The 25,938-nt window shown below is 37.0% G+C and overlaps 1 protein-coding gene across 1 annotated transcript; it reads left to right on the top strand.

The window, feature by feature from the left end:
- The first annotated feature begins 18,271 nt into the window (after positions 1-18,271).
- LOC140242721 (acidic phospholipase A2-like) lies at positions 18,272-24,251 on the top strand. Its single transcript, XM_072322484.1, has 4 exons — positions 18,272-18,341; positions 19,584-19,734; positions 22,008-22,132; positions 24,133-24,251. Exons 1-4 carry the CDS (start codon positions 18,272-18,274, stop codon positions 24,249-24,251), a joined length of 465 nt encoding a protein of 154 aa, XP_072178585.1.
- The last annotated feature ends 1,687 nt before the right edge of the window (positions 24,252-25,938 follow it).

The raw sequence follows: 25,938 nt of genomic DNA, 5'->3' as shown, positions 1-25,938 counted from the left end.
CCCTTTTTACTCTCTTTGATATTGATCACAATAACATTTGCAACATTCAAAATAGAACTGCAATAAGGGAAGTAGGTCCGTCAGTTTTCATCTCAAGTTTCTGAAAAGTAGCTTTCAGTACCATGATATTTCGAGCAATGACAATTCATTAGTTCATATTTGGGAATTCGTCATTTGGTCGTAATAGTCACAACCAAAGAGTACCGGTATGAAGCACACGCTGCGAGCTTCTGTAGGCCTATACTCTTTATTGTCACAATGTCCATTTCTCGCCGTTAGCTGATTCTATTGCTTTTACGTTTCTTGTATCCCGTTTTATTTTCAAATTGCTGTCATCATCAACGGCAATGATAACATGAAATAACAGGTTGTATCAGGCCCCTGGAAGCAACTCTTTTCACTGAGGTGTAACTGAACCCCTGACCTCATTGCCGGACCATAAGCAGCGTTTCAGTCTTGGGGAGGGGGGGGGGGGGGAGGAGATAAAGGGGGGGGGGGGATGAGGACATTTTGTTTAATAGATACTTTATTTTCTGCAAATCAACAAATCAATCAGCAAATCAATATACATAAGGCACATGATCATGAACATGTGGGGAATATACAAAATAGATTCAAAACAGAGTCGTTTGACTTGCGTAAACAAAGATATAAAAGGTAATTAATGATACAATATACAGTATGCATGTCTATGCAGCGGGGATTACAACAATTATAATTATGGAGCGATAATGCAGAAGGCCGCCATTGTAAGCATAGCTTGAAAGGATGGCCGGCCAGAGGAAAAGGTAGGGACGTATACTAGTTTCGTAATACTACAATACAATACAAATTCTGCTGCGAAGATAGCAGGGGAAAAACGTGATGGTGGTGGATGTGCGTGCAAGTGCTAGAAAGTGCAGAAGGGCAGATATGCTGGAATGTAGAATAATCGAATTGGTTTGCTGAAAGAGGGAACGGTATGCGATGTTGCTATTTGGGAGACCAACATTAATCATATGAATTATTTGTTTTTAATTTGTATTTGAAGTATACTGTAATAACATGTGCTTTTTTAAGTTTGCTTTAAATGAAAACAAGGAGGCACACTGTTTCAACTCCTCAGGAAGAGTGTTCCATGTATCCGGACCGTGATGTCTAATCGATTTTTGAGCAAGTAAAAGCTTTGGATTACTTAAATGAAAATCATGGGAACGACGGGTTGGGTATGAATGAATATGGTCATTGGTTACTAAGGCATTATGAAAAAATGGTAATAAATTTCGAGTGTGTTTATACATAAATATAGCAGTTAGATATATATGTATGTCATGGGCTTTTAAAGTTTTTAGGCGATGAAATATAGGATCGGTGTGAGCCAAAAAATTTGAGTGTGTGCATATACGAAGAGCCTTTTTCTGAAGAATAAAAATTGTATTTAATTTACTTTTGCTACAGTTGCCCCATACAATACTGCAATACATTACATATGGTAAAAATAAAGTGTTATATAACATAATTAAAGTTTGATCATTAATCAAATACTTTATTCTCCTTAAAACACCAGTTGTTTTAGATATTGCTGTAGTAATATTCTGCACATGAGTATTCCCAGTTAAATTGCTATCTAGGGTCACTCCTAGAAACTTGGTTGAGTGTTTCTCAGCAATGTTTATACCATCAATATAAATACTTTTGGGAAGGGTGGGTTGGGATTGAAGAGTATGAAAATGTATAAAACATGTTTTATCAATATTCAATGAAAGCTTGTTACTTCTAAACCATTTCGAAATATTACCTAATTCCATATTAAGTGTATCAATCAGTGTTGCAATATCCTTATGAGAATAAAAAAACGTTAGTGTCGTCTGCAAATAAGATGAAGTTCAAACGAGGGGAGCAATTGGTGATGTCATTAATGTAAATCAAAAAAAGTAGGGGTCCGAGGATAGATCCCTGAGGGACACCACATGACACGTTAGAATATAATGAGTGACTAGATTTAAATGCAACATATTGTTTGCGATGACTTAGATAACTTCTGAACCATGACAAAGTAATCCCTCTCACGCCATAATTCTGTAATTTTCCAAGTAAAATGTCGTGATCAATAGTGTCAAATGCCTTACTAAGATCCATAAAAACTCCAATTATATGTTCTTTTTTAAGTAAGCGCATCAATAATATTATCGACAGATTTGATTATAGCATAATCGGTAGAATATCCTTTCCTAAAACCAAACTGATTCGTATTCAATATATCATTTCCAATCATAAACGAGTAAAGACGCTTGTAAACTGCTTTTTCTAAGATTTTCGATAGAACAGGCAACAATGAGATGGGTCTATAATTTTTCACCATTAATGGATTTTCTCTTTTATAGATGGGGATAACTTTGGCGATTTTAAAAAGTCTGGAAACTTGCCATTAAGTAGGGATAGATAGAATATATGGGTGAGAGGGGCTGCTAGGGGGTAAATTATCTTTTTCAATAAATTCACCCTCAAATTATCGGGCCCACAGGATTTACTACATTTCAAAAGTCGAACAATATCAATAATTTCAGATTCATTAATTGGAGTAAAAAACAAAGAATTTTGATTATTTTCAGGTAAATATTCTTTATAATTTTTTGTATCATTTATGGGAATCGATGCTGCTAAAGAAGGACCAACATTAACAAAAAAATTATTAAAAATATTTGCAATTTGGTCAGGATTGGTGATAACATTATCATTATGAGTAATACTATCAGGACATTCCATAGGTTTCTTTTTGAGTATTTCATTAACAGTCCGCCAAAGAGCACTTTTATCATCCTTGTTAGATTCGAGTTTATTTGAAATATATGATTTACGTGAAACTCGAATTAAAGTAGTTAATTTATTTCTATATATATATTATACCTTTTCACATTTTCAGGAGTGGGTTTTCTCAGAGATATCTTATAAAGACGGTTTCGAGTAAGAATGGAATATATAAGACCTTGAGTAATCCAGGGTTGCCGGGCTCTTTTCCTTCCGTTTCTCTTGGTAGTTAAAGGAATATGTTTGTCATAATAATCTAATAATTTTTGTAAAAAAAATTTCATAAGAAGAATCAACGTCTTGGAGTTCAAAGACGTCATCCCATTGTTCTTCAAATAAATCTTGATTCAATGAATCAATATTTTGTGGTGTTTCATTTCTATACATTTTCAAGTATTGTTTGGGTTGGCGGCGTATTGGGGTTGTTACAGATTTGTCTTTAATCATAAAAATCGGTAGATGAATCGGTAGATTGAAGCGAGGGTGAGAAAGCCGGTAGATTGAAGCGAGGGTGAGAAAGCCCTGTGCTACACAAGGAAATTGTTGCATTTTTAGTGAAATTCAATAATCTTGTGCACACTTCATGTAGGAAATTTTGAAATTCTTCATGCAAAATAGAAAGAAATGTGAATAGTCATGGACTATGTTCATGGATGAAATGTCATTGAAAGTAGTATGTGTTATCTCTTGATCCGCGTGTGAGTATTCACTTAATATAAGTCGATAGAAGGGGACCTAAAGGGGAAGGGACAGTGGGAGGGGTATCCCCCTCCCACACGAGGGAGATTTTGAATTTTCGATCAGACCTAAAATTCAGCGATCTGGTGCACACTTTTGGTGAAATTTTTAAAAACTATGGCAAATAAATATTCACAAAAATGTGAATTACTATTAAATCGGGGTATAATCAGCTCTTGTTCCGCGTGTGCGCCATCACTGTATAACAGTACGGAAGTTAATGAAGCGGGGATGGGAGGGGTAGCCCCTTCCCACACGACGGAGCTTTTGCATTTTTAGAATTGAAATACAACGATCTAATGTACACTCTTGTTGGAATATCCGAATATTTGCATCAGATAAGTGTAACAAGTCATTTATGGCGGGAGACCAAGCGGGAGAAGGATGTGGGAGGATGTGTCCCCCTCCTACATGAGGGAGCTAAAAATTACATCTTTATGATTGCAATTCAAAGATCTGGAATGTCTGGCGCACACTTTGGTGGAGCGTGTAATGTAATGTAGCCATAATATAGCAAGGGGCGGGGGGGGGGGGTTGGAAGGGGTGTCCCCTAACCCCTCCCATTCGAGGGAGCCTTTGCATTTGGATCGAAATGAAAATGTTATATTGTCTAACACACATATTTGAGATACTGTCAAACAAAGAAGTGTAAAAATGTATGAATAAGATCCCAGCAGGGGAACAGGGTAAACTGAAAGAGGATATCTCCTTCCCATGTGAAGGAACTTTGGAATATGTTTGAACCGAAGTGACAGATCTGGTGCGCACTTTTTGATGAAATATTCCATAAAGTGTCAATCTCAAAAGTCTATACTAAGTGTATGGAAGTTGGCCTAAAGGAGGAGGGTGTGGGAGGGGGTATCCCTCCGACGTTATAGGGACATTTTCCATTTTCAGATCTGGCGCACTTTTGGTGAAATATCTGGACAGTTTCTATCAAAGAAAAAAAAAAGAAGCAAGATTTTTTTTTTTTTTTTGAGGGGGGGGGGGGGAGGGCGGGGGTAAAGTCATGTGTTTGCATAGCCCCCCCCCCCCCCCCGATATTTTTATTCCAGGATTGACGCCACTCAATACGAGGAAGCTTTTGCATTTTTCGAATCCAATTGGAAATATCTTGTAAACATGTCTTTGATGGAATATCGGAAATTGTCAATCCCCGAAGTGTACTACTACTAAATCTATGGGGGGGGGGGGGGAGGGAGGGGGAGGGAGGATATCTATTCCCACACAAGGGAACTTATGCATTTTATGAAACTGAAATGACAGATGTTTTGATGAATTATTCGGAAATCTGTCAATCTAAAGATCTGAACTAAATCAATGGGAAAGGACCAACAACATGGGTAGAACGCGAGAGAGATATTGTATTTTGCAGAATATTGAAAAACAACAATCTCGTGCACAGTTTCTGTAAAACATTTGGGCAGTTTTCCATCAAAAAAGCAAGAATATCTTCGACATCTCGAAAATCATTGGGGGGGGGGGGGGGGTAATATTATGGCAACTGCCCCGCACCCCTGCATACGAGAGAGCTTTTGCATTACTCTAGAATGGAAAAGAAATTATCTCGTAAACACATTTTTGATGGAATTTTGATACTTGTCAATCTAAATTAATGGTAAATAGGAAGAGGATATTCCCCTCCCACGGGAGGAAACTTTGGAATAACGTTTGAATTGAAGTGACAAGTCTAGTGAACACTTTTTGATGGAATATTCAGTATTTTTCATTCTCCCAAGTGTACTTTCGGTATACGGAGGGTATTCCCATCCAACACGACGGAGATTTCTCATTTTCAAAACTGAAATGTAACAATCTGGTGCACACCTTGGGTGAAATATTGGGAAAGTTTCGTATGGAAAAAATCCACATCTTGGGAATTATGGGGGGGGGGATGTTTGCTCCCCCTCCATATTGACGCCCCCCCCCCCCCCCCCCGAGGCGGTGCTCTCCCCAAAAATGAAGGAGATTCTTCATTTTTAGAATTGAAATTCAGCAAACTATAGTGAGCCCTCCAGGGAGCATATTTGAAAAAAAAATCAATCAAAAAGGTAGGAAAAATAAATATCCAGAGACAATCTACACTTCGTGTTCTGCGCCGGGGGGGGGGGGGGGGGGGAACACCCCTCCCACGCTATGGAGATTCTGCATTTTCAGAAGTGAAATTCAGCGACCTGATGCACACTTTCGGCGAGATATTTGAACAATTTTCAATTGGAAGGCTAATTCCTGCGCAGCCTAATTTTCATACCCTTTACAAAAGTGAGCAGTGCTCATCTAAGCAGGAAATATTTTTAGACTTTTTGGTGTCATTATGAAAGTTGAGTCCATAAGCTATCCATACATAGTAAACATTTCCGCCAGAATTGTATTTTTTTTTTTTAATTCGGCGGGCATTTCAAAAGTGTATTGTTTGTTTTTTTGAGACACACGGTAAACATAATGGTACTCTGTTAGAAATCAAATGGTGTTATTTGTGCAGACTAGGCTCATCAATAGCATCTTTTACTACTTTTAGGATTCGTATACACAATTATTATTTTCTCAAGCGCTCGCTCGCTCTCAAATAGGTCCTAGTAATATTGATCAACTTCAAGCATGATTCAGGTGTTGAAAACGTTAATTACCATACCAGTATACCTGCTATGACGCGCGCCACTCGAAACCATCTACAAATTACGTATATATGAGAAAAAAAAAAAACCCCACAAACAAATTTCCTGATAATCGAGCAGACGATGATGACTTCGTCAGAATACACCTATGGAAATGCAAGGGCATATATATATATTATATGTAATGTATATATATATATATATATATATATATATATATATATATATTAGATGTAATATACTATATATTATATATATATATATATCTATATATATATATATATATATATATATATATATAGATATATTATATATACTTGTATGTATCATAATTATCATGATCAGGAGCGTCGAGAAGTTTGGCGGGGTGGTGGAAATACCATTAGTTTGAGTGGGAAGTTTCGAGGGATGTTTGCGTTCACACTGGAAAAATTTCGAGATCTTAAAGATCGCAATCGTAAACTTCTCGATCTTCTGCCAGTACGATCGCCCCTATGATGAGAACCCCCCCCCCATACGAATTTAGGCCTTTGATTAGATGATAAATATGTAATTGAAAATCCTCAGGAAAATATCAAATAACTTTAACAGAATGCAAGGGATCAACACTCATTTCAGTCCTGAGCAGCCTCCCATGAACACACCGCTTCACTCTTCATTAGTGCTGATAATTCCAGTCCGTATCATGTGAAATGCTCACAGTCAAACCACATCCTCGATGAAAGCGTGCACGTTCTGCAATATGATGCCAGGCCTCCTGTCAATAGAAAGTAGAATAAATCTATGAATAAACTAGAAAAGTATTCTCTGACCTCTACCAAGCAGTCATTTTCAACCTATTACTGTTAATTCCACCCTATATGAATAGCCATGTATTTTCAGATCATCCGTATTATTAGATTCCTTCCATGAAAAAAAGAAAAGAAAAGAAAAAAAAAAAGAACGAGCTCATTGCTGCTGCAACTGCCTCCGTCGTATTTGCTGCCTAACGAACTAAAAGAAAAAGTTTCTAGTTCGGTGTTCCTGGCGAACAAAATCTCTTTGCAAACAGAGCAATGGCTCGAGGGGTCGCAAAAGCAAGCGCGCCATCTAGCGCTTAGCATTACAGACCCCATCATGAAGACTCCTTCATTAATACATGTATTTTCAATCAAGAGAAGTAGATCAACGAAAATTTTGCGAAAAAAAAACAACAGACAGACAGACACACACACACACACACACCCGCACACACAAATGACCTGTAAAGTTTTGTCGTACAAGGCATAATTTGCAACTCTGTGTGATGAAGATATTGAGTTGTTTGGTTTGTACAAAAAAGAAAAAAAAAATAGCTCATTTTCATTTTGTTTTTCAAACCTTGTTGGTATGTGATAAGAGCACTTGGAAAACATTTTTCTTTTTTTTTTTTTTGAGTGTGCTCAGCAATAAGTTATGTCTATACCAAAACATTGGAGAAATGAGAATGACTGACAATTTTGTGAAGAAAATTTTTATAGAGCTGCTCAACACTTTCATCACACAGAGTTGCCAAGTTCGATTGTCATACTTCCTAAACTTTAATTATATCATTCAAATTCATAATTTAATAATATTTATACATTTTTTGATGTATCCAATTCTCCCCCAAATTTTAACAGATTTACAATACTTCTAACTATGCCAAGTTTTCTGTTTTCAAACAAAGTTACATGATGATCTAACGCAAACTAAAGAATAAGGGACGTGTAGTAAAAGAAGCACACAGAAGCAGAGAATAACACATAAACAGATCACATTTCAAACAATATAGACTAAAGATGTGAGTTACATTGGGACTAAAAAAAAAACAGAAACAGAAATAACAACAAGAACAACAAAAACAAAGAGCGATCGCATAATTATGTATGTCATGAAATGTTTCCCTGATGAAGACGACCAATAATGGACACAAGCATGCACATGACTGTATAAGACTTCCCAGCAATATTACATAATGTATAAAATTATTAGTCTATTCTTAAAGGACCAGAAAAAGAGAGTCGCGCATATTATAGCGATCTTTAGATCCGCGACGTGAACGCTATTAAAAGACGACGCAATACTAGTACACAATCCATGAGCAAAAATAGTGCTCTACTGCACATGCGCGAGACAGTATGATATTGTCCAAGCCGGGAGGCTGTGCCGTCTTAGCGTTTGCGTCGCAAATCTAAAGCTCGCTAATATCGTGAAATGCATGAGTTCCAACATTTAGGCGTTATCGTATTAATGAATGTGTTTTGTGCAAAGAGTCGACCGAAGATATTTTCATAATCATGTTGACAGAGATTAAATGAAGAGACAGATTTCTAAAAAAACAACAACAACAAACAAAACAAACCAAAACAAACAAAACAAAACAAACAAAAGAAAACAAAAATTTATCTTAACGCACTGATTCTCCGATATACCTCTCGCCCGGGGAAGCTACGCAGCTACGTGTGTATTCCTGATTTAAACCATTCCCCGCCCCTCCCACCACCCCCACCCCCCCCCCCCCAAAAAAAAAAATGTCTCAAAGTTTGTTGCGTTTATGTGGGCAAAAAAGAAAGAAAGAAAGAAAGAAACAAGAAACAATCAAGACTAGATTTCGAATTAAGACTAGATTTCGACTGTAACGATGCCGCAGTCCAAAATATATTCACTCACTATCACACAGAGGATTAACTTCTTTCACTCACTCATAACGACGTAACTCAACTCTTTATTTCACATTTCAATATCAGAAGCTTAAATAAAAACTTTGATCAATTTCTTTCTTTTGTGAGCACGTTAAAAACCGAATATAATATTATCGGGCTTAGTGAAACTTGGTTAAAGGAGACATCACCCTCTTCGCTGCTTACAGTAGACGGTTTTAGACTCATAACAAATAATAGAACATGGAAGAAAGGAGGAGGAGTCGGATTTTATGTGTCACAGAATTTAGATTGTGTTTTTTTTGAAAAATATAGCGTGATGTCAGAAGTTTTTGAGAGTGTATTTATTGAGGTCAAAACTTTAAATAAAGGTAAAATAATAATTGGGGAGATTTATCGACCACCAAGCTCAAACCCTGCTGAATTTTTGGAGTTATTCTGCTGCCTTATTTCGAGCAGTTATTTTGATAGTAAGACATGTTTTGTCATGGGTGATTTTAACCTCAATCTTCTTAATTACAATGATAATCTTATATGTGCAGATTTTCTTAACCTTATGTTGTCGAAATCATTTATCCCCCTTACAAGAAAACCGACTCGAATAACCGATGATGTATCTACTCTTATTGATAACATTTTTGTAAATGACTTATTTTCTGACATCACTTCTGGCATAATAGTTTCTGACATCACTGATCATTTTCCAATCTATGCCCTTGTGTCCAATTTTATGACTGCTAATGTTTCTCACACCCACAATCCGGGTATTCGTGTAATGTCTGAATCCAACCTTAATAAACGTAGGGAGAAATTAAGTTCAGAAGATTGGTCCACCGTATACACCCAAAGCGATATTGATTTAGCATTTGAAAATTTTATGAATATTTTGATTACTAACTATGAATCTAGTGTTCTCCTCCAAAGGCCTCACCATTCAAATTACAAAAAAGTACCTCGACAACCATGGGTAACAAAATCTCTTCTCAGGTCCATTAACCGCAAGAATAATCTTTTTCATAAATATCGCAAAAATCCATGCCCTCGAAATAAATCAAGATATACTCGATATCGGAATATATTGACACGTGTTGCTAAGCGGAATTATTTTTCGCGACAGTTTGTTAAATATAAACATGATGTGAAGAGTACGTGGAAGGTGATTAACGAGACACTCAAATACAAAACCAATACCGATCCTCCCAAATATATTTCAACGGACGGCCGGCAGATTAACGATCCGGTTATCATGGCGGAATCTTTTAATGATTATTTCGCAAGTCTTGGTCCACATCTTGCCAGTAAAATCCGAAATCGTCAATTGAATATCACAGATACCCAGGTAATAGGAATCCTCAATCAATATTTTTTGAACCTATTGTTGAAGAAGAAATTGTTGATATCGTCAAGAATTTAAACGATAAAAAAGTTCAGGATATGATGGAATTACAAATTTTCTTTTGAAAAATGTTTTGAATCAAATCATTTCTCCTTTAACGTACATTTTTAATCAATCTTTATTTAATGGTAAAGTCCCCAGTAAAATGAAAGTCGCAAAAGTTGTCCCTATCTTTAAGAATGGACAGAAAGATTTGGTGAATAATTACCGACCAATTTCTTTATTGACTTTGATCTCTAAAATTCTTGAAAGGTTAGTTTACACGCGATTATTGAAATTTCTCACAAATCATATTTTATCAGATTCTCAGTTTGGTTTCAGAAAACATTATAACACAACCCATGCTTTACTTACTTTTATAGACAAGGTAGCTCATGCTATAGATAATTTTGAGCATACAATTGGAGTTTTTCTTGATTTTTCTAAAGCTTTCGATACGATAGATCACGAAATTTTATTTTCTAAACTGTGTCATTATGGAATTCGCGGGACACCTCTTGAATGGTTTAAGAGTTACTTAACCGATAGAAAGCAATTTGTTAACATTAATAGCTATGATTCGCAGTTAAAACTTATTTCATGTGGAGTCCCACAGGGCTCCCTCTTGGGCCCACTTTTATTTATCTTATACATAAACGACCTTAAAAAATCATCGCCAATTTTATCATTTATTTGTTTTGCTGATGACACAAGTTTGTTTTGTTCTCATCGAGACCCCAATACATTAATTGATATGATGAATACTGAGCTTAGGTCTGTGCAATACTGGATTTATGCAAACAAATTATCCCTGAATATAGAAAAAACTTATTATATGGTATTCAGTAATTCTTTGAATGTTGTTCCACATGAGATCAAAATAAATGATATATGTTTAACGCAGGTCAATAACGCAAAGTTTTTAGGGCTTTGGATTGACCGAGAATTATCCTGGAAAACTCATATCAATTTTGTAAGTAAAATTTTGTCCAGAAATATTGGAATTTTAAATAAGAGCTTAAACATTTGTTCCCTGTTTATATTTTGCAGAGTATATATTCTTCTTTAATATCTCCACACTTTAATTATGGAATTTTGGCATGGGGAAATGCAATTAATTTATTATTAGATTCCCTTCTTCGTATTCAAAAGCGTGCAATAAGAATTATAAACCACGCCGGATATTTTGCTCATACCAACTGTTTTTTTCATCAAAACAGAATTCTGAAAATTCCAGACCTATTTTATTATAATCTTGGAATTTTCATGTATAAACTAACAACTAATGAATTACCGTCTGTTTTTATCCACATGTTCAAAAGAAATCGCTCTATTCATTGTTACCCCACTCGTCAGAGTGACGCTTATCACCTTCCCCGTACTCGCACTATTTTTGCAAAGAAAACAATTATGTTTACTGGACCCAGATACTGGAATGACTTCCCTCAAGATATTACTTCTTCCTTATCTTTATTCACCTTCAAACGCAAACTAAAACGGCTATTACTTAGTGGATACACACTACCCGACTTTTAGCAACATTTTTTTTTTCTTAATACCCCCAGTCTTTTGTCTTTGTCTGCAGCTTCAAGTCATTTAACGATACCGTTATAGCACTTTTTTTTTTTCTTTGTAAACGCGGCGAAATATGTACAGTCTCTTTTAAGCGATATTAAAGTACTCATGTGGTTCGATAGTTCGTTCTTAATACTGATTTTGCACTGGTACAATTTAAGTTGGTCGAGATAAACATGTCCGTTCTCCGTATAATTTCACGCCTATAAATTCGGGAACCTACAGTTTTTACAAGCATCACTGCTTTTATGTAGGCCCCATCATATTTTTGACATTGATTTGTGATATCCTCAGATGATAATGACCATTTATATTTGTGTGTAATGTTTGTTTGTCTTTTTTTTTTCAGCATAAGATATGGTTGTATATATTTTGTACTTTTGTTTTATTGTCAATCATTTTGTAATCCCATCACTGAGAAAGTGGAAATATGAAATAAACTTGAAACTTGAAACTTGAATCAAACGCACACTTACAATGCCACAAACACTTGAGTTATAAAGAGACCTGTGCCCTCTTTCATAAAGCTGTTCGTAAAGTTACGAACAACTTACGAGCGACTGGTGATCAGTTCTGATGTGCTATACTTATCAGAATTTCCATAATTCAGCACAAGAACTGACCACCAGTCGCTCGTAAGTTGTTCGTAACTTTACGAACAGCTTTATGAAACACCCCCCTGATCTTAAGATTAATCCTCCGCATGTGAATGTAGTACCTGAATGTTATAGCGTATGACAAGGCTACAATGGTCAGCTGATGATCGCATGATCAACATGATGATGATGATACGTTATTGTTTGGACGAAAAGACTTGAGTTACTTCTTGGAGTTGACTCAAAGCCGTTGGTTCCGTGCTTGGCTGCCACATTGTTTTCAAGCATTCCTTACTTCCTGAGCAGCTATTGTATGTCAGCCAATAATGATTCCAAATGGACAGAATGGCAATGGTATAATAATACCATTAATAAAGATGATGATGATATTAAAAAATAGTGGCAATAACAATGGCAACAATAATGTAAGTTATGATAGTGATATTGATCATAATACTAACTAATGTTAAGAATGTCGATATGTAAAAGATTAGTATTCGTTATCGTGGTTGTGTGTGTATTTGAAGCCCCAAAATTTTACACGATCGAATATCTTTATTCTATAATAATTTGCATTGCAATTCTTGAATAACTGAAAAAGACAGACTCCTTTCCTGCTCAAATATATTGGGAAGGTATACAGAGATATACAGACACGATAGCAGAGATCATACCTTCGAACAATGTTTTTTTTTTTCTTACTTAAAGAAAAAATACAGAATGATACAAAATGACAAAAATTGGATAAGACATAAGGAAGATATGACATGTGAAATTTCACATTTTTTCGAAAAACATTACTTGCCCAGTCCTTCTGAATATTCAAATGAGCGAGCTGGATGTTGTTATACCCTAGGCCCTGTCGTCAAACCTTTCCGTGCAGGGCTTGCGTGCGACTAGCGAAAAATACTTTTTGCTACCCGGAGATCCCCCGCAGATGACCCGCACATGAGATTATCTAGCACATACCTTGCCCGTAGTTGCGCACGCAAGCCCTATTTTCCGGGCAAGCTGTGTGGGGATTTTCTGGCACGCAGGACAATTTTTGCGGGTGTCCCACAGAGGTACACGCAGAACAACAGTAGGAGGTCCAGTAGGTGGCAGCACCTCGCAGGCAACTCCCACGAAGGTACCTCGCAGTCCCCGTATGTCGCTCGTAACTAAAAACGGATCGGTTTCGAAGCACTCACGCAGGTCACACGGGGTACACGCAAGTAGCAGGTAAAAAGCACGCGTCTAGCAGGTAAGACGCAAGTGCCAAACTCGGAAACATCCTTGTCCGCCGGCAGAAAATTCTCCTGCGTGCTGGAAAATCCCTACTCGCAACAAGCTCGCGTAGCCTGCCCTGAAAGGTGTGACAGGGCCTTATTATTTTTCATCTATGTTATGAAATTCGGAAAAATTACTTTTAGCTAATTATATACAAGAGTATAAGTAAAGCATGTAATAGCATGTTCCCTTACCAAGACATGACAGTATGGCTTTTTCATTTTGGGTGGTTTTAAGACAAGTTTCCTATTCATACATCTACAATATGAGATTTTTGTCAATTCTGTTTATGAAATGAATAAGAAATTATAAGAGCATGACATCGTCATCTTGCTCATTTGAACATTCATATGGACTGGTCAAGAAATGTAATACGAACAATGTGAAATTTCGAAATGTCATATCGTCCATATATTTTTGTATCGTTCTGTAGGGAATATTTTCTCCTTCTTTTGAAGTTTAATTAATTAATATTCTTGGAGTGGATTCCCTCTTTAAGAAGGAAGTCAGCAGCAAGGTGCCACTTTGAGTTTCGGGAAATTCCCTGCAGCCTTCTAGTATTTCGGAAGGTGATTTGAGAAGACTTTCGTTTTTGTATGAGAGCCAATACCTTGGGGCAAATTATTTGTAAAGGGCCCCATTTTTCTCTCTTCTTTCTTTCTTTAAAACAACAACAACAATACCATCACAATAATCACGAACGCAGGAAAAATCGCAATCATCAAGTCACTCTGCCAAGCAGTTTATTATAAGATTCTTAGAATTTATGACTGAAATGATTTTCAATTAGGACAGTTTATGCATAAATATAATTTGTTATGATCTTCCGATGATATTATCTGAAATGTTTATCAAAAATGGTTCGGTTCATAATAACCAAACAAGACAGTCTAACTCACTGCATTTGCCTTTGAAAGGAACATTATCTGCTATGAAAATTTTTACATTCACAGGGCCTAAACTCTGGAATTCATTGGACACAAGTTTAAAAGAAATATGCATGTTGAGCAATTTTAAGGAGCGATTTAGAAATAAAATATTATTAAGACATTCTGATTGAAGTTATTAATCCTCTTCCTTGATATCCTCTTCTCTCTCTACCTCTTCTTTCCCTTCCCATCTCAACGTATCTCATCTATTTCCTCTTATCTCTCTCTCTCTCTCTCCCGTAATGCGGCGCTTAAGTTTTAGTTATTGTGGTTCCGTATGCCTTTCAGATATTTTGTTCTGTTTATTGTTATAATATACGTATGTGTCTCATACTGATGAAGTTTTATTTTTTTTTTTTAGGGGGTCTAAGTAATACAAGCTATGCTTTAGTCTCCCCCGCTTTGGTTTTTATGACTCCAAAGTGTTGCATCTGATGTTATTAGTACATGTATTATACTTTCAATTATTTTTATACATGAAAATAGTATTTATTGTATAGTAACTCAGTTATGTTTCATTTATATTTTTGTGAACTCAAAGTAGAAATCCAATCAAATCATAATATAAAAGTATATTCACCTTGTTAATCTTTGTGATCAGTAAGCCAAACATTGTACACAGAAAAAAAAGTCCCTGAAAATATGAGGAAAGTGTGTTAAGTCTTAAGGTGAACAAGAATTAATATTTTGTGGAGGAATTCGAATCTATCATTCCCAGCTACTGAGTATGTACAGTGGTACTTGATATTGAATTCTTCCCAAAGTCTTATTTCAGGATGTATGATTCAACTTGGTGGTTGGGCCCGGGTTAAACACTCTGTCGAAATTCGAGGCAAGTCAAATTTTCGTTATGCTAATCAGAAACGGATTCCTGTCTTTAAAGTGATGTGATATATCATATCTATCCTAAAATGAGTGTAAACTCAGCTAATTGTGCACTATTCCGAAATAGAAATTAATCGACGAAAGTAAATCACTCGTATAACGGATTGATTTGTGGATTGGTAAGCCCCTGTCACACTTAGCCGGATAGGCCAACCGTACAAGAAACGGGCGAGTTGCTCATCCGTTGTTCAAATCGTCAATCTGCTGGACAAAGTGTAAAGTTTCCGTTTTAGAGGAGTGTACATACACGGTCTAGGGGCCAAACAAAACGAAAAACCAACGCACCTGGGGCGATTGTGTAAAGGAAAGTGGAACGTGCGCAACGCGTGAGAAACGAATATGAACCGCATGCTAACAGGACAAAATGCGCGAGGAACAAATGGGTGACGCATGAGACGTATCGATAGTCAGGGAACCGTGCGTATACATTTGATATGCTGTGCATAGCCGTTCCATCCGTTTCATCTCTTACAGCAAAGAACTCGACAGGAGACCTATATAGCGAATGGAAATGCGTGGAAAATGACACAGAACAAAATGTTTCGTTCGTTTGTTTCTTTAATCTGTGCTATCACTGGCTTTTACAATTTTCACATGTTATCGACAGTGTAATTAATGTAACGTGTGAAAGACAATTTCACATGTTTGGCTATGAGAATTAAAAAAAAAAAGTCATTCATAAATCAAATGGTATAGGCCCTGATGGGCAGTTTTTAAAGGAAGCTCCGTTCCAATCAAATGGCTAAGATGGAGATCCACATAGTAAATATATATCAAAATGTGAAAATGGATCGCCAGGCTTTAATACCGTTGTTTCAGCAGGTAATAAAAGTAGTATATAGGAAGTCAGCTCTTCTTTCCGTTAACACTCTGTGTGTGCCACGTTTATTTGTTTATTTCCTGTCCATAGGTATGTACATGTATATGAAATTTGTGCACATTTGACTCAGTGGCACAGAAAGGGTGAGATTGAATTTTCTATTCTTCATTAGAATTCAAATTCTACTTCAAATTCAAATTCAAATTCAAATGATTTAATTTCCATATAAAGTAATACAAAGTAATATACATAAAGCTTACAGGAGTACAGAATATTTTAAGGAATTTAAATCATAGCTTCAACAAAGCATGAATACAATCATAACAATATCAACTTTCTTTTGGTAAATAAACAAGTACAAATACAAATACAATTTTTTTTAAAACTATATATTAACAGGAGGAATTCACAAGAGAAGCATAGCTTGTAAATTTTGTAAATTACTGTGGGAGATAAGGGCATCTCAAGATCCGTCAGGACACCATGTACAGCGATGTATGAAAATTTTAATATCATGACGTCAGGCAAAACAGACTGAAAAAAAGGACAATGCCAAGGACAGGAACAATATCAAGGACGGAACGGGCAGGAAAACAAATTTAAGATAGGCATAACAAAGAAAGAAAGGGAAATAAAAACAAGTGGTCTGCAATTAGGTTTTTGCGAAAGGTCACCACGGCATGGATGGGATAGAAACTTAAAATTTAATGATAATTAACTAAATAATGAAACAAAGACTCGAATTATCAAAAGAAAAAAAAAAAACACCCCACATTATTTATTTATCAACTAATAAATTTATTCATTATTCGTTTCTGTGAATATGACAAAATTTTTTTTTCAGTTTTGATTTGAAGGGAGGAATAGTCAGAGTCTCTTTGAGAGTGTTGTCATGACTGTTTCAGAACCTCGCGGCGGGCCATTGAAAACGAATGTGTTTCAATGATAGTCACTGGAACGTTGAGTAGGATAATTGTGAACATTTAATTGTTGAAAATCTAATCAAATATTTCGTGATAGATTTTTTATAATTGTATTTAAACATATATTGTCCCAGCTGAAATAAATATAAATCATTTACCTTAAGCATTTTATCATCAGTAAACAAATTTTCAGTACGAGCACGTGGATTTACGTTGAAAATTATTCTCAATCTCAATTTTTTAACTTTTGTTTTTGTAAAAGAAATAGATGCGTGTTGCCCCATACAAAAATTCCATAATACGGTATAATAAAACTGGAGTAAAGCATAATCAATGTAACTGATGGGAAAAATATTCAAGTTTATTAGTTACATCTGATCATACGTTGAACGACGCGTTCTAATATAAGTCGTTGAGCTTAAGCCATAAGGAAGGAAATGTGTAACTATAGTAGCGATCACACATCGCCGGTTTAAATGGCGGTTCATGGTGGTTCGGCAATTCGCCAATCCGCGTTAGCGACGTGTTCAAAACGTGTTGAGAATGTAAACACATCGCGTTTAAAGTGCTTTCCGCCATCGTTGGGACACGGTTCACGGCGGTTGAGAACCGCCATGAACCGCCATCTAAACCGGCGATGTGTGATCGCCCCTTAAGCGATTGAATTATTATATCCTTTGCCCCTTAAATTCCCCGTTTTGAGCATCTCTTTGAAGGAAGTAATGGATTGTCAGGAAATACATCTAGAGTTAACTTCCCGGTGACGAATGCTGTAATTAGCTTGTGTAACATTTTTGTTTTGTAACTACCAGATCATTTTACGGTCATGTGCACCAATAACCTTCAAGAAAACAGGAAGAACCACCCTGTCAAAAAAAAAATAAAAAAATAAGGCAACTTATGCGCGCATGGATATTTTCAATTCATGGAGAGTGAAGAGTCTGAAGATTAGGATAAATATTGAGACGATTTGAATGCAAGAAGTCACATCAGGACTGTGCCTGAGACAATAACAAGTTTTTATCTTAGATATAGGCTGATCAGTTATCGTTCTAGTATTGTACTTTTACCTGCCTGGACGACTTGCCCAGCTACGAAGATGCCGAAACTTTCTGTGCTCGTTTTGGCCGTCATGATCATCGTTTTTCACTGCGGTGTCAGCGCAAGTGGTAAGGACTGTAAAACCCTTTGTAGTAGTCTGATAACATAATTTCCTTAGTTTTTTTCCTTAGTATGTCAGCTTTGTTGCTCTATTATCATTCTTAGGAAGTGACTGCAATTTTCCTTTGAATTCAGCCAGATCCATAATACGTTCAAGACCTTGAGTCATGTGTTGCCGATGCTTCCATTCCCGCCTTTCATTGTTTATATTATCGCAGATTTTCACGATCTGTTTACTTTCCATGATTTTTTTTTCTTCGAAAGCATTTCATCCCGAGTTTATTTATATTGCTCTGATGCAGACGTCTTACAGACATATCCACATGCACATCACTTGAAAATCACACAATGTGAGTAAAAAAAAAAATCCAAGTTTTCTCACATCACTCCTGCACTGGTTACAAGTTTGTGAAGGAGTTAAGTTTGAGATTCTATTATTGACTTGGAAAGGTGTTGATGGTGGATGTGCTTCTCAGAATATACCTGATCTAATCTCTGATTATGTAGCTAGTCGAAATCTTCGATCTCGCGGGAGTGGAACAATCCAATCAGCGTCAGAGAGAGAGCATGTGCATCTGCTTAACTGTCTTGAATTAGTTGTCCTCCAGAGTCCTCCACCAGAGCTATTAATATTTCACCCAACGTTACATCTCTTGCATCGAGCGATGTTTCGCTATAGAACATCAACCTGATGGCGAATGATTGATGAGATGTCCTCTGGAGGAGTCAGTAATTTTCGGAGATAAACATTACAGTTGTTTTTAATCACGTAACTTTCATAATAGTAAATTAGCAAAAATCAAAGTTCTTTCTTGATTTGTATAATGATGGGGCACAGAAATCCCCTCCGATGGACTATTACTATGATATTCGGCATTCGTCAAGTATTCTTCATTGTGTTGCTGTTCTACAGGACAGGAAAAAAGTTTGAGGCAAAGTGTACAAAAGCGCACAAAGCGCAATGTATGTAATTTATTCTTTGAGTGGGGGAGTCCAATTTTATCACCCTATATGGCTCTTCTCAGGCCCACTCCGCTAAAAGTTGATTTCTTCATATAACGTGAAGTCTATGCACGTGTGTCATACCTCCTCTTCAAATACGAAACGAGCAATGAAGTGTATCTGATGTCAAGTCTTTGGCCATTAATTCAAGTAAGCCCTGACGAAAGCGTTTTCCATTTTCCATTTCCCATTTTCCCCTCCCCCCCCCGTCTCTCTCTCTCTCTCTCTCCAAACCGGAGACCCTGCAGGTGATGCCCGCAAGAGGGGTAGGCGGTCAGTGCTGCAGTTTTCGCAAATGGTCAGATGTGCCACCGGTCGGTCAGCATTGTGGGACTACAACGGATACGGCTGCTGGTGTGGCGTTGGTGGAAGGGGAACACCTGTGGACGGTACCGACAGGTGAACTATTTGTTTAAAAAAAACCCCCAAAACCGCAATTTTCTATTAAGGACCAAGGACCTTTCACATTTACAACATCACACTTGATATTTTCGAGATGTGATTGTTAATGTGCCATTCAACAAAAATGCTAATGATATTGATGGTATTGTTACAAAGATGAAAATATAATGGTAGATACGAAAAAAACACCCCACCTTAATTGTAAATAATAATTGTCATTAGCTGTCCATGAAAAGGGAGTTTTTCCTTGATTCTTTTCATACACCACAACATTATAGTCACGGTCTTAACCATAGGCGATGAAGGGATCCCGATCGCGATTTCTAAAGCGTATAATATTATGTCCCTTTATTTTCTAGCATTTTTAATAGATTTTGAATCTGCAAACAAAATCCCAAGATATATTTGATGGAAAGAGAAAAGTTCTTTTGAAATGAAAATATTTCGGATATTCCACAAAAGAGCAGACTAATGCAATGACTCCTCAATGTGGGTGGGGACCAAGGGCGCCGGAAGCGGGGGGGGGGGGGGGGCAGGGGTGGCACTTGCCCCCCCCCCCCAAACAAAATGTTGGGGGGGCAAAACGAGTTTTTGCCCCCCCAAAGTGCCCCCTGTAACAAATAATTAATCACTGATCTAAAGACCAAAATGAACAATAAAGGCATATTTCTTGTCTAAATGTTGTAATTTCATAACTGAAAATGCAAAAATTTTCGCCCCTAACGGGGCGAAAATTATAATACACTAACAACATACATTATTGTATCTATACACTAATAGTAACTTATGAATAAATTTAGTGTATAGATGGTAGCCTCGTGTCCTCGAGTGTGCCCGCTGAAACATACCTTTAGTAAACCTTACACATTTCATTTTCTTCTTTGCTTTCTAGCAGTATAAGAATATTTTTTATTGTTCGAACGAATTTAATTCCTCAGAAATTAAATTCAAAATGCTCTATAAAAGCGACTTTTAAACTCTGTTTTTACAAAAAGTCCCTACCGTGGGAGGGGGTATCCCCCTCCCACACCCTCCCCCGCTCGGTCGCTTCGCTCCCTTGACGACGATCTCACACCATCACATAATATACCCCCGTATGTTAAGATCATAGTCCTTCCAACTGATTTTTTTTTTTTTCAATATGTTAATTCCCTAGAAATGTGCTTTTAAATGTTCTATAAACGCGACTTTTATACTCTGTTTTTACAAAAAGTCCCTACCGTGGGCCCCCCTCCCACACCCTCCCCCGCTCGGTTGGTTCGCTCCCTCGCACCATCATAATCATATTATTAATGTACTCCCGTATGTTATGATCATAGTCCTTCCAACTGATTTTTTCAATATGTTAATTCCCTAGAAATTTGCTTTAAATTCTCTATAAACGCGACTTTTATACTATGTTTTTACAAAAAGTCCCTACCGTGGGATGGGGTATCCCCCCTCCCACACCCTCCCCCCGCTCGGTCGCTTCGCTCCCTCGCCGAGGATCTCACACAATCACATTATTATGTACTCCCGTATGTAATAATCAGTCCTTCGCACTGATTATTTTTCACTATGTTTAATTCCCTAGAAATTTGCTTTTTAATGGTCTATAAACGCGACTTTTGTACCCTGTTTTACAAAAGCTCCCTACAGTGGAGGGGGGGGGGGGTATCCCCCTTTCCACCCCCCCCCTCACTCGCTTCGCTCCCGCGCCGAGGATCTGACATCGTCACATAAATGTGCCCCTGTTGAGATTTTGCCCCCCCCCCCAAAAAAAAAAAACAAAAAAAAAAAAAAAACAGAAGTGTTCCGGCGCGCTTGGTGGGGACACCCTCTTCAGCACCCTCCTCCATTGAGTACACTGTGAAAGATGCACACGCGGAACAAAAGGTGACGGATATGATGCCATACAAAATGCTGTGAATCATACTCCAGTCATCATCACCAGATTCTACGATTTAGTCAATCAGAATGTAGCTGATCTTTTTTTTTTTTTCAATCACGGGCCTACACTTAATTACGTCCATTGCTTCTGCACAAGCCCCTGTCTTAGAGTTCTTTTTTTTTTTCTAGGACGCGCGCTCTCCATCCTTCCCCCTCTCTCTCTATAGGCCTATGTGTGTGTGTGTGTGTGTGTTTGTGTGTGTGTGTGTGTTTGTTGCGTAATGATTTTGTGTTGTGTGGTTTATAATTTCCTTCAAGTTGTTGAAATAATTGAAATGAGATAAACTATATGACTGAATGTATATTAACTGACTTATTTACCCATTTCATTGTATGTGTAGATGCTGCAAAGTCCACGACGAATGTTACGACGGTATAAAACGCGATTGCTCTGAATCTCCTTACTGGACTAATTACCGTTACTCAAAGTATAACTGCGAATCGGGTTCTCCCTGGATCACATGTGGTAAGTACTGGATCTGATCTGAATCGATTCTGTCTGGTTCAACAGTATTTCGGCATTCTCAACAGTACAACGAAATAAGATACACAGCTCGCGGGAACATGTTCATGACGACACACGATTTTCATGCTATTGTATTGCAACTAGAAATGATTCAAAATGAGTCTCAAAAATGGTTAACTCCGCCAGTTGAGAAATGCATTCTGCTGCTTACAGCGCCAACAGCGCCAACATTCGGTCATGTCTTATATGAGTGCGACCATTTGATGTGTGCAAATGATAAACTTTTTATTTTTTTTTATTTTTTAGCTCAAGTGTATTCCTTAATCTTTTTGTAGCAAAAAAAGCTGCTGAAAACTGCTTATCCAATAAGGGCGAGCCAATGGAGTAAAATGGAGTCAAAAGGGGCCTGAGCTTTCGATCCTAGCAGAATCTTCGTCAGAGGCAAAATGACAAACATGCAGGGAAAGCAATCACATATAAGGACTTTACACAACAAGAACAGACAGGGACAAGCTGGGTACACAGAACAAAGAAACAAAGGAGAGGGAGGTCATGGGCAAGGAGCCCAACAGGTAAAAGGAGGGGGATTAAAGCAGGAGGGTGGACAGACAATAGGCAGAGGAGGGGGGACAGACAAAAGGCAGAGGGGGTCAGTGATGATCATGAGGATCAAGGAGGCAACCAATGAAGGAAAAGGATGAATAGGGAGGCAACCTCAAAGAAGATAGGGAACACCAGAGGGATAAAGAAAGGGAAAGAGTGAAAAAAGCAACAGCAAGAGGAAGGGAGGGGGGGGGGGGGGGGGGGCTGAGCAAACAGTGAGCCCTGAAAGGTGTACCAGGAGGAGGCAACAAGGGGAAGAAATCAAACATATCAAAGTGTATACATATACACACACAGTCATAATAATGACAATGAAATAACAGTAATGAAAAGAATATTGATAAAAGAAATAAAATAAAGCACATATGAAAAACTGGGGGAGAGAAAACTGTATACATTGTAAGTACACAAAAGGCAGGCAAGGCAAGATAAGCACAAGTATGTGTAAACAAACAAAACCGGGTGTGTGTGTGTGTGTATAGGTAGAAAAGGCTGTATAAAAGAGACTCGGACTAGAGGAAGGAATCAATTGGGGAAAAAAGGGTCTGCAAATGGAAAAAGGCACAAAGAAAGAACAAAATGAAATTGAAAAATGAAAAATGAAGAATCTTTTTGACAGATTAAGAAGCAGGGAAGTCTAAAAGGGGGAACTGATCCCTTTCATATATTTTCAGCATTTATGTTAATCATAAATGATTGGACATTCTAATGTAGTTTGCACTTCTGGTTCTACTATAGCAATAGCAATATCATTATATTTGAAAGTAAGAGAATCATGCTAAATGATGACACTCTACAGATAGTATGACATATTTCTGCACAGCGCAACATCATGTTTATTCACTTACGTTCCCACTTTTAGGATATCGACACTGACTGAAAGTTCTAATAATTGATATTTGTTGATCATATTATTTTCATGCTAACGGAAGCAAAGTGGTTAAGTTGAATTTTTTTTACAGTATAAAGGGTACATTATACGCACTTGAGTGATGAATCTTTGTGTATTACATTGAGGAGGCTTCCATCACGATCAAGAAAGTTTTTTTTTTTTTTTTAAAATCAACTTTAAGTTATCCTTCATCTTTTATCTTGTATATTGCTATTGCAGTGTGTATAAATCCCCACTTTGTTTAATGGTTATGAAACAATTTATTGCACGAATAATGAAATTGGTGAAGGATGATACGCTGTACGATTATACATTATGTATACAAAAACAAAGTGTGTTCATGTTTGCTTGTTTGATGAAACCACAGTGCTATATGCATACTTTGCTCAGTACGATATAGCTGTATATTACCAATGATCTGATGCATTCACCGCCTTTGAGCATTTCATTTACAAGTGAGAATGATGATGCAATTTTATGATTATTCTTACTGCCTATACGCTAGACGATGGATGGAACTCCTGCAAGAGACGACTGTGCGAGTGTGACCGACAGGCGGCGCTGTGCTTTGCTAAACAATCGTTCAACAGCCGGTACAGGAGCTACAGCAATGCTAACTGTTAAACTTGTTCAGAAATTGGTTAAGACGTAACTTCAGAATGTAGCTTTAGAATGTCACATAACGATCTAGAAACTTCAGATGAATACCTTTTTTTAACGACTTTAACTTCAATATGCGGCAGTCCAAAATGGTCGGAACTGGCAGGGCATGACAGGCATATAGGATAGGTCTACGTCATGAAAATTTAGTTCCCCTAAATGTTGCTTTTGGCAAGCGGAGTCGTATAATCAAATAAAAAACATCTGAGTTAATCAAGAATGTTGCAAAGTTCTGAATTTAATCTTATTTCAATCTTTTTACTTTGCCGAAAATCCTCTTCACCGAATTTACGGCAATTCAAGTACACTGAAATGTTCACAATTTAATGAATTTTTCATGAAGTCTCAGATCTTATTTTTTTTTTTCAAATTAATTTCTTCTTCTGTTCTACAAGTACCCTTACACCCCTGGTTAACATTTCGGTTTCAAAGGAACATACTGATACACTCCAAACCGTGGTTATGAGATTAAAAAATTAGCCCTTGATATACGACCCAGTTTAGAAATCTCATGACATGACAGAACAAATCTGATAGTCGTGACAAAACATCAGTCATGCTGTCGATTAAAGCACCTTATAACACAAAATATGCCCTTGTATCAGGATCTTTGTCTCTTGTCTTAATATTTTCTAGCTGCTGCAGAGCGTCGTCCACGTTGCTAGGTAATCGGAAGTGCAATTCCAAATTTTCTTTAACTCTGTCACTAAATGCCACCAGCGGTTACAATCTCAGTGACGTTTGGTCCTGACACTGTTAGTAGGTCTAATGCAACAAAATGCAAGAAATGATAATGCTTTGGAGGAGGGTTCCTTAGGGGAATGGTGGACACATCGGAGAGCTAGACGTATTAAATACTCTAATTGTTGTAGCCAATCATTTCGGTTCTGTTTTTTTTTTCTTATCTTAATGCTGTCACTATCAATCAATTAATCTGTCTCAATCACTCACTCACTCACTCACTCATTCACTCACGCACTCATTCACTCACGCAATTAATTAATTAATTAATTAAATTAATTAATTAATTAATTACTCAATCAATCAATCAATCAATCAATCAATCTGCCTGTGTCTATCTATCTATCCATCTATCTATCTACTTACCTATCAAACTGTCTATGAAGACAGGTAAAACTCCCGAGATCCTTTCCAGCAGTCGTTATCTTGATTTGATTTGATTTGATTTATTCATTCTCCGTATGGCAACATTTACATTTTTTTTTTCAACATAATCAAACATAATGATATACAAATATGAAACTCATTATAGCTAGTTTCAACAATTTCAACAATTTTGATTACAAATGCATTTAAGACAACATTACAATACATGTGTTACGAATTACCATACAGAACGGTCGCCAATAATAAGCTATAAGCTTGACCCTTTGGCAACCGATAATACAATACGTTAATGCAATAAAAGAAGGGGGTCCAACATGATGCTCGCGGGTTAGGGGGATAATAGGAGAGACAGAAAGAGCAGGAAAAAGAGGGTGATAGAAACCTTCCGATACCAGGCTTGCCAGATCAAACTCACAGTAAATACGTACAGGTGTACATATGATTATAGATTACAGTGATGTATTCACATTTCACGCACACATAGACATGATACAGTGTTGCTATTGTCAAATAAAAGTTACAT

Source organism: Diadema setosum, chromosome 2 (genome assembly GCF_964275005.1).
Source record: "Diadema setosum chromosome 2, eeDiaSeto1, whole genome shotgun sequence".
NCBI classification, from domain to species: Eukaryota; Metazoa; Echinodermata; class Echinoidea; order Diadematoida; family Diadematidae; genus Diadema; species Diadema setosum.
The sequence above is the reverse complement of the archived record's forward strand: the minus strand, read 5'-3'. Positions and strand labels throughout refer to the sequence as shown.

What these genes read in the sequence shown, in the direction of transcription:
- LOC140242721 (XM_072322484.1), top strand. Translation starts at nt 18,272, where the DNA reads ATGCCGAAACTTTCTGTGCTCGTTTTGGCCGTCATGATCATCGTTTTT. An exon ending in CCTGTGGACGGTACCGACAG is followed by an intron (nt 19,735 to 22,007) that starts GTGAACTATTTG and finishes TTGTATGTGTAG; the next exon opens with ATGCTGCAAAGTCCACGACG. An exon ending in TTCTCCCTGGATCACATGTG is followed by an intron (nt 22,133 to 24,132) that starts GTAAGTACTGGA and finishes CCTATACGCTAG; the next exon opens with ACGATGGATGGAACTCCTGC.